Here is a 10317-nt window from a genome sequence, read left to right as displayed (position 1 = left end):
CGGCGGCGGCAGCGCAGGCGCGGGGCGGCGAGGCCGGAGGGGCCGGTGCGGCACGTGCCGCGCGGGGCGGCGGCGGCCGCTGCTGAGGTGCGGGGGAAGGGGTACGGGAGCGGGAGGAGAACGGGAACGGGAGCGGCACAGCACGGCACGGCACGGCTGCTGCCGCCCAGGAGCTCGGCTGGCGGCCACGCCGAGCTTCCCAAGCCGTGCGGCCCGGTCACCCCTCAGCGTTACCGCTCGGCGGGGCCCGGCCGACACCGGTGCGCAGCTGCGGGGAGCGGGATGGAGCGGCGCGGTCCCGCAGGGGAAGGGAGCGGGACCGGGAACGCCGCTTGCGCGTATCGGCGTGGGTGCGGTACGGGGGTCACCGGTGCAGGAGTTACAGGTGGTTTCTCCGTTCGGGTGATGGGTTCGGGGGTTACCGGGTTCGGGTGGTGGGTATGGGGGTTACCGTTCCGAGTTCGGGGGTTACCGGGTTCGGGTGATGGGTTCGGGCGTTACCGGTTCCCTGCTGGCGTGGCGGATGCAGGGATTGCTGGTTCCCGGTACTGCTCTCCCCTGCGCTCACGGAGGGTATCAGGTGGCAGGAACTCTTGCACGTTCTGCACCGCGCTGCTCACCCTGGCCGTCAGTGTGTGCACGGGTGTGTTTCACTTCGGCCCTCCAGGTGCTTCTTTCAAGCTGTAAATTAAGATAATCTTCTTTTTGTATTCCTAGAGCTGCGCTTCTGTGGGAAGGAAGAGGCTCCTGACCGCTCGCCACCATGGTGGTTTTCACGTGCAATGCGTGTGGAGAAGCCGTGAAGAAAGCACAGGTTGAAAAGCATGTGAACATCTGCAGAAACTGTCAGTGCCTGTCTTGCATGGATTGTGGCAAGGATTTCTGGTATGTAAAGAATGGGAAATTACCTTGCTCACTCTGCAGACTCACTTGCTCACTCTTGTCACAAATGCAAGAGATGCAAGTCAGAAATTTTCAGTGAAAGCTGTAGCATGACAGAAATGCCTGTGGTCTTACAAGCATGTACTTTAAGCGCATCACATTTTAATAATTTAAACGTTGACAGTAATAAGGTTTAAATGATCTGTTCATCTAATTAATCTATTACTTCAGCTTTTTGGTTGGCTAAATGTTGCACAGTTTGAGGAGTGAAGTGTTTCAGTGACCTGTGGTTAAAAATCTCTTCTACCCAGGGGTGATGACTATAAGGAACACATCAAGTGTGTAAGTGAAGACCAGAAATATGGTGGGAAAGGCTTTGAAGCCAAAGCTAGCAAAGGAGATGCTAAACAGCAGGAGTGGATTCAGGTATGGTTTATACTGCATACACCTACAGTAACTATTGTCTGTAATTATCAAAGACAGAAAAGAGCCTGTATTGGCTCAAGCCAGAGATCTGTTTTTACCAATATCCCCAGCTGTCTTCTGGCATTTCCTTGATAGGTCTGTGTTTATCCTGGTAAGAAATGTGGTTTTTGTTTTGAATCTATCTCTTACTGGTTTGGTTTAGTGTAATGTTCCCAACTGCATACCAAGAGACATTGGTAGTTGTCAAACCCTTTCGTGCCCTTTATGTTTTTGTAGACCTCTGTCAGGCACTCCTCCTCATCTCATATTCTTTGTTCAAGGTTCAAAAATCCTACCCTGCTCAGTTGTTCTTCATGTGTAAATTAGATCTTTGGTTTTTCTAAAATCTTCCCACTCTACTGTATGCTTGTGAAATGCTGTTCAAGATATAAGAGAACCATAGATTTACCACGTGTCATAATTATGTTTTCTGTGTCCTTTATTCCTTTCTAACTATTATTAGTCTGTTAACCTACTCTTGGGTGTTTTTTTTGTTTGTTTTTTTTACACTGCTGCTGATCATTGTACTGGTATTTTCATGGAATTGGCTATTTTAACCCTGAGATACTGTATCTAAGCTCCAATGGTCAACTAAAGTCTGCCATTTTAGATGTGAAATTAGGATTGCTTTTCCCTTTCTTCTTGCTTTGAGTGAATTTGTGTTGAAGGCATTTCACCTTTTTATTCACCTTTTTATTCACCTTTTTATTCACCTTTTTAGTCACTCATTTTCTTAAGATCTTTCTGGAATCCTCATAGTTCTCATTCTAAATAGCTTCATATCATAGGGAAAATTTTCTGTCCTCTTGTCAGATATTTTGTGAATATGTTGAACAAAAGAAGCTCCAGCATGGATAGAAATATCTCCTACTCTTTCTGTCTTACACAAGAATCTACGCTCTTATGGCTTTACTTCAAAGGTTTTGGAAGGACCTCAAACACATATTTAAAACCCCATTAGTAGTAAGTTAGATCACATTTATGCATGGAATTGTTGTTTCTATCATGCAGAACACATCCTAAGAAGGTGCTAAGCTACATGCATGCTTGAAGTATGTGATGAATACCATTAAAGTCAGAGATGAGTGCTCTTGTTGAGATTGAACACTATTTGAGGACATTTGTAAAGGCAGCGTGATGTGAGCGTTGGTGCTTATGAGCATTGGTAGCCTGCTTCAATAGCAAGTAATTCTTACACTGAAGGATGAGGGATTAGCAGTCACCTTTTTCTGAGTCTTAACATATTCACAAGCCTTTCAGTCACCAGGTGTTCAGAAGTACAGGAAGGCTCTGCAGTGTCCAGTGGCTGCACCCTCTAAGAACTGGGGAGCCCAGAGCCTTTGTCCCCCACAGGCAGCAGTGGTGTTCAAGGGGCTGCCAGGAGGCCCTGGTCTGACCTCTTTCCTCTCATGCTGACACCCACAGCACAGCAATGTCCAGAGCTGTCATATAGGGATAAATGCTTGTTGAAGCTGGCACTGCTGCCAGAAGAAATGCATGTCAGCTGTGGCATCAAGAGTAAGCCTGAATTTTCATAATTAACTCCAAAACCAAAAAGCTGCTTTTCTTAATGCAGGTCTTTTTCATGCTGCAAGAATCCCTTCTGTGATGCAGTTACTTTAGTTGGAAATGTTTTTATTACAGTTTGTAACTTATCAGAAAGCACTGATGAGCAGTCCTGCTTACTACATAGGTATAAATGTTTATATAGATAATTTTGACACATTTAATGAGCTATGATAGAGCCAAAGGTCAGTGTTTTTCTCATGTTTTTTGAGCATTTCCTATGAGCAGACTATACCAGCTGAGTGATTTCTGCCCAGTGTATTTCAGACTTGCACACCTGACATGTACCATTTGATTCTTATGCTGCTTTGCTGATTTAATTCTGTTTTTCTTCATTCAGAAAATTCATGAGGTAATGAAGAAGCCCAACATAAGCCCCAAAGTGCGGAACATTCTGGAGCAAATACGTGCCTTTGATAACATTCCAAGAAAAAAAGTAAAGTTTCAGGTATGTTTTAATAGAGATTTGCAGTTATCTGTGCAGTGAAGACAAAAATAGACTTTTTTAGGGAATGCCACTCTCTTTTAATAAAGGTGGAACAAATTGCTCAGTTAAGCATTTGTATAGATTGTGTAATAACTGAATTTCAAATAGGCAGTGTTTGTAAAATTTGCTTAAAATGACTCTTGGTCTGCCAGTTTAATTAGGTGTTAAGCCAGAGACTTGCATTTTAACCTTAATCTCCGTATGTAGGTTTGTTCTGTTTTCAATACCTTTCTTTTTTGACTATTTGCTATTTCTATTGAATGCCCAAATTCTTATACATACTTTAAAGATTTCTTATTTCCTTGGCTTTGTTTTTTTCCTGAAGGCGAGGTCCTGTTTTGAGGGTTTTCCTGTTACTCAGTATTCTGACACTCTCCTGCTCTGCATGCTTCACTAAAGTAAATTACAGATGTGGAGAATTTACTGTGTAAAGAATTTCATTAAAAGTGAAGAATTACTCACAAATGGGCCTTTCCCCCCCGCCCCCCTGTTCTTTGCCTCAGATTGTGAGGCTGAGAGATCAGCCTTGCTTCCAAAGCACTCAAATAGAACTTAATAGAGCTGTGGTGAAATTGCTGCTAGCAAGTTGAGGGTTAGACTATTTCCCTACAGGATTAATGTTCTGAGCAGGAAAACTAGTATTTTCCAGAAGCCTCTCTTTTTGATAAGACACATTGCAGTGGAAGATCAAAGGTTTTTTGCAAAAGTTAATTGTTCCAATTTACTAATTTCCTAGGGTTTTTATTGCAATGCAAAAATCTTTACATTACATTTAATATTGAATTCCCCATTTCTAAAAGTTGATCTCTTGCACATAATGTGAACAGCATAATTTACTGCTATATTTTCATTTTCACCAGGAACACCTGCAATAACCCAAACAACTTTGAAATGTTTGCATTGAGCTATTTGCTTAAATTATACTTTCTTGTAATAAACTAAGGTATCCATTTAGGAGTGTGACCATATGTCCAGTACAAAATAAATAAGATATAAATAAGATCAGATCATTAATGTTTTAACTCATGGGAACAGTCAGAAGATTTGATGGGACCTTAACATAGCCATTTGTATCAAAAAGCTTCAGGATTATCTTTTGTATATATTTACCACTTGGGGAGGCAATTGGTGTAGCCTCCTAACAGTTCTTAGACATTACACGAAATAATTTAGCAAAGAGGCTTGAGAGATATAATAGGAGTAACCTCTAACCAGATCTTAGACAAAAGCAGTGATTTGGTTCTTAAATGAAAAATAAAAAACAAGAACCAGTTATATTGTAATGAAGAAATAAAATCGGAGGATATTTTCACTTATTATTGTTTTTTCTATGCACAGAATTGGATCAAGAACAGTTTGAGAATTAATGACAGCAATTTGCAAGATCAGGTGTGGGGTGTTTTCTCAGACGCAACCAGAAATGTAAGTTTTTTGAAGGTACATTATAAAGTGGGAATGCAGTCCAAGATGTTTGAAGGAAAACCTTTCAGACTCCCTTTGTAGATGTTAGTGGAAACATTGTCTCCCATAGTTCCAGTAGATTATGTTATGATGTAATATTTCTCGACTAAATTGTTAATTTGTGGAGCAACAACTGTTGCTGAAGTTGTTCATGCTGAGTAGGCTGTGATTGAAAACTTGGACGTGGTTACACGATTGTGCCATGATAATCAGAAGGCTAATTTATGCTACTAAAAGCTCTGCCTTTATCTTTGTTCCAATCTTCTGTCACACACTAAGATGGAATAAGACATCTTTCAGAGTTTATGTGTCTCAAATTTATGTGTATTGGAGTGAGAAATTTGCAAGCGCATAGTTTACCTATTCATTAGTGGGGAGAGAAATCCTCCAGTTTGTGATGCAAGTTCCTTCTGTTCCTTTGTCTAAATTGTGGCCTCACTCTTTTGTCACTGACCTTTTGCCAGTGCCTAATTCTTTGGTATTTCATTATAGCTTAGTGTGTTTTGGTAGGGTGTTGTTTATTTGCATCTATTGCTGCTACTTGAAAGCTGATGGAGAAGCTCATTTCTCAGCTGATGTAAAGATGCTGTCCCCCCTTTCACCCAAATTCTTTTGAGGAAGAGTAGGCAAAGCTTTGGCATTAATCCCCTGTTGATGATGCTTTGTGTTTCTGATTTGATGATTCCAGTTAAGTTTATTTGCAGTTTTTCTGAGGAGTCCAAATGTAAGAGCCAGGAAAGAAAGAAGCACATTTATTAAAGGATGGAACATAACATAAATTCTGAACACTGTTTTGCTGGAGCATTAATACTGAGTTTATACAACTTCACTAAAGTCATAAGCAGTTCTCCCTTGACTTACACTAATTTATAAAAGGTCTTCAATCTGAGAACCTTTTATGTAAACACAAATGTAAACAATTACTGTTCATAGAGCATAGCATTAAAATAAAATATATTACACAGCATTTCAATTCACTTTTAAGAAATCTTAAAAAGATCTTAAGATATGATTGGTAATACATACCTTGAAGTGTATATACTTAATTGAAATTCTCAAGCAGGAGTGCCTTTTTTAGCATCATATCATAATGGTTTGTTGTCCCAGACACATCCAAGACAGGATGGCAAAAGAGATTATTACTCAAGGGCTGTGTATTTGGGAATAAGTTCTGCATCTTGCTGTAATGTGCTGTAGTTTTGTTTGTGTAAATTCAAGAGCTGTCACTTCCTTAATTACGTTTAACAAATAATTTAAAACACAATAGACACTTACTTCAACTAGGAATTTAATGTATTGTAAGATAATATTTCTCCTGTGATGTTCATTAGCATTTAGTCTGTTAAGTTAAAAGCATCAGGCACATTAGTTCACTGGTGCTGCTTCTCAGGTAACTGGTAACATCATATGTGAGCAATTTAAATTATTTCAGGATATCAGTGTTGTGGACAGTTACCAGTGATCTAGTAGAGGAAAGTTGCAATGTCAAAAAGCACATTTGAAAACTGTAATTATCTTTCTTTCAACAAAAGACTTCAAATGAAAAGGAACAAGACAAACCACAACAGAAGGAAGAGCAGCAGCCTGCAGAAACTGGGGAAAATACAAAGGCAGAAGAAAATGGAATTACAGATGAAAAAACCGAGAGAAAAAAGAATAAGAGGGAACGAAAAGAAGAGAGACAAAAGAATAAAAAGAAGGAGAAAAAAGATCTGAAATTGGAAAACCAGGAAGAAGTAAAAAAGATTAAAAAGTGCAAAAAAGGAAAAGAGAGTGTGGAGAATGAATGTGAAATAAATGGAAATGGCAATCACAGTGAAACAGAAGAGGAAACAAATGTAAAGAAACGCAAACATAAACATGTAGAAGGTATCCATCATACAATTTATATTCATGTTTGTTTTGAAGAGGCTTTTTCTCAATTCCACAGCTCAATAAACTACCTAAGTAGAATTTTGAAGTAGTGCATAAGATATACAAATTAGATTATTTTTAACAATGACTGTACATTTATTTTATAAAACCTAAACCACTTTGCAAATATAAACTCATGTTAAAAGAACAAAAACTTAAGTCATGTCAGAATTTCTCATTTTAAATCTTTCTTGTGTATGTTTTGTCCAATTCCATCTCTAGAGGAACCTCATACCAAAACAAAGAGAATGAAAACTGAAAGCATTTCAGAAGACATGGAAACAGAAGACGTCAATGACAATGAAGAAAATGTGGGAACAGATAAAGGTATTCTTAAAGGAACAATTTAGATTGTTACAAAACTACTCTGGAAAAGACCTAGTGCTATAAACACAGCTTCTGTAGCAAGCCATGATATAAATTGTGCCTCAGCATACATGAATGTGTGTGTATTCAGTACACACATCTGTTCCAGAGTAAGTAGCCTGTGCTACTCTTAACACCTGATAATGAATTTCTTCTTTAATTTGTTGTTTGTGCTGTGCTGGCAGCCTTTGGCTGTGCTTGATTCCAGTGGACACTGAGGTTTCACCACAGTGGTTCTCTTCCCTGCTGCCATGTCCATTAGACAGCACAACAAAAAGGGTAACAACTCTTAGACCTCTTGGTATCTCTCATATCCCCATTTTTGCTCAGTGAATCATAAATTGGACCTTAGTTTACGCTTACATAAACCTACTTCTGCCTATCATCTGTCCTGCTCTGACTGTGTTTGAACATACAGATCATTTATTTGGAAACTACCAATTAATGACCTCTGAAGGTGGTATGGTCAAATTTGACTGCCTTTGATTTAAGTGTGAAAAGACAGGATCTTAACTATCCCTGCATTAAGAGTTTCTGCTTAATAGCTGAAGTGCACAAGTTAAGTAAAACCAATTGTGACCCCTGTTGTTCAAGTACTGTGTTGATTCTTCATCTGCATTCCATTTTATATTCAGGAACAACTGATGACTTTTATGCTTAAGACACCCTCCTCTTGTACGTTCAGTCAGTTAACAACTGTTGTGGTAGCCAAACTGATTCCAAAATTAGGAGATTGATGGCTGGATACTAGTAAAGAAGAAGATCCAGAATACCTCCTTTCACTAACAGTGTTGTCCACTGATTATTTCCTAGGTAAATTCAACTGGAAGGGAACCATCAAAGCAGTTCTGAAACAGGCTCCAGACAATGAAATTTCAATTAAGAAATTAAGAAAAAAGGTACTGTACAACATGTTTTTTTTTAGTCTCCTATGATCTTGTGAATTTATTTGTGTAATGCTGAAGCTCAGAAAATTCTGGATTGCATAAACAGAAAGTTCAACATTTTTTAATGGGATATGAATTCACAGAATGTTAGCTGAAGGACAGGTTTTTTTATTGCTTACTGAATTACACAAGAAATTCAGTGCTAGTTCTGGAAAGGAATAATAGCACAATGGCTTCCATGGCACTTTGAATGCAGTAATGTAAGTGTATTATTGCTTCCAATGGAATTATAGTCGCAGACTAAAAACCTTTTCTCTGTCTTTGTGCAGGTGATAGCTCAATATTATGCAGTAGCTGGTGAACATCACAAAACAGAAGAGGACATCCTGGCCATATTCAATAAGAAAGTGAATAACAATCCTAAATTTAGAGTTCTAAAGGACAAAGTGAAACTTGTGAAATAAACAGTTTGCATACTTCTTGTGAAATAAAGTACTTTGCATAGCTGTTGCATTTTAATCTTGCAGATGGAGTGATACTCTTCTCTCAGCTGTACAAATACTGTGCATTGGTATCAATTTGAATTGTGTATGTGAAAGCAGAATTTAACTTTTAATACTGGATCCCTGCCCTTTTTCTAGATTTATCACAGAACCTTTTTCAGATATTTTATTTTTTGATTTTATGGAAAATGTATATTTTTGGTACAAGTTTTAAGAGGCATCGAAAATAATTGCTGGCCTACTGTATTAAAGTTCTCCCAGTAATGAGTATAATTTATAGGCATGAATGTTTTTCAGGACCTGGGTTGTGTGACTTTTTGCAGGAACTGTTTTTAAAAGCAAATAGGATTTTCATATTCAGAAACCCACCGTGGAATAAATGTTTTGTTATGCTAAAACTCAAAATGGTATGGCTGATACCCACTTTATGCACTGTGGATAGTGTATGCAGCCTTTAATAAACTGTTGATTCTGTGTTGTAAAATGCATAAATAAAGTGTCAGATTTGTGTATGCAATATTGCACATTCAGTGAAAATCTAAAGTTATCAGTATATGCGTTGCTACTGAAAGTTTTGATTAGACTTCAATAGAAGTGGTTACAGGGACTAAAAATTGACTGATGAAATAGATTACTTTAAAGTACAAGCTTAAATATAATGAATCTTGTCACTTTATAATTGCATAATAAATCCACAAATTATGCATGCTTTGAAGAGGCTGTTGTGTTGCTGTCACCAAAACAATGTAGCTAGGCTAGAAATGTTACAGGTATGTAAGAGAGAGAGCTGCCTGAAGTTTTGTAGGTTTTTACTTAATGGCAAAATTACTTCATGCAGGAAGTTTCCTATTATGATATACTCTGTTAAAAACAGCATTATAAAGCACTCAGTCATGTGGTGTTTTTAAAAACTGCTTAGTGATTTCAAGCAGGTACACTTCTATAAAACTCCATAGTAAAAATATCTGAATTTATAGAAATATTAACTATATTAAAGGTATAAATACTAAAAATTAACTGTGATACACTGGGTTCAGTTTTTTTGAGTACATATTTGTCATACTGTAAAGGTTGCAAGAAAGGACATAATGAATTTAAGGTATTAGTTGTTTGTTGAAGCTATGCAACAGTTGTTTTTATTTAGTCTAACAGATAAGCAGAATCTTGGCTCCTATCATTGCAGAGTTCTGGTGGCTGATGCTCAGTGTTTACTGCAGTGATCACTGAATGAAGCAAAGCAGCAGGTTAAGTATTCAAACATCATGGTTCAGCTGAAAGCTGGGAATAAGGAATATCAAATCAACAGTATGCAGATGATCTATCAGAGTAGGATGTGACCTTGTAATTTGCTTTCCTGTTTTAACTGTTATCACTCTTTAAGGTTCAAACAGTGTACTCCCCTGTGCATTGCCATGGTTGGGTTAGTGATGCCTGTGTGGAGTAATAAACATGCTGTAAATTATTATTCCCCTCCCTGTGTAAAGGGTAAAGCAGCACCAGCTGATGTTCAGTTTTTTCCCCTCATGTTTTGGCACACATGAATCTAATGCTTGCCTCTATTTGTCAGTCATTAGTGGGAGTCTGTTGCAAGTAAGCCCTGTTCTAATTACAATAGTATAACCTCAGTGTGTGTTGCTGCAGTATTACCTTTCCTGCTCTGTTGGCGGAAAGGGGGGGGACAGTATGCTTTGTAGGCATGTTTTTCTTTCTGGGTGTTCCTGGGAATACTTAGTATGGTCATATCTGTAATGAAATATGGTAAGTAACATTTAGTATGGTAGATGAG

At 38.4% G+C, this 10317-nt stretch overlaps 1 protein-coding gene across 2 annotated transcripts; it reads left to right on the top strand.

Annotated features, from left to right (window-relative positions):
• Positions 1 to 18: 18 nt before the first annotated feature.
• Positions 19 to 9068, top strand: LYAR (Ly1 antibody reactive). 2 transcript variants are annotated; one of them, XM_054295197.1, is made up of 9 exons: positions 19 to 87; positions 718 to 885; positions 1194 to 1308; positions 3254 to 3361; positions 4739 to 4822; positions 6394 to 6730; positions 6998 to 7102; positions 7955 to 8040; positions 8358 to 9068. In XM_054295197.1, the coding sequence occupies exons 2-9, from the start codon at positions 764 to 766 to the stop codon at positions 8490 to 8492; spliced, it is 1092 nt and encodes a 363-aa protein (XP_054151172.1). In that variant the 5' UTR covers positions 19 to 87; positions 718 to 763; the 3' UTR covers positions 8493 to 9068. The 2 variants fall into 2 exon arrangements, with proteins under 2 accessions (XP_054151172.1, XP_054151180.1); XM_054295205.1 differs by lacking the exon at positions 19 to 87 and adding an exon at positions 244 to 260.
• Positions 9069 to 10317: the final 1249 nt, after the last annotated feature.

Source organism: Melozone crissalis, unplaced genomic scaffold, assembly GCF_028551555.1.
Source record: "Melozone crissalis strain CALT ecotype California unplaced genomic scaffold, PUWL_Pcris_2 ptg000006l_1, whole genome shotgun sequence".
Lineage (NCBI taxonomy): Eukaryota > Metazoa > Chordata > Aves > Passeriformes > Passerellidae > Melozone > Melozone crissalis.
Note: the sequence above shows the minus strand (reverse complement) of the source record. Positions and strands in the feature narration are given on the sequence as shown.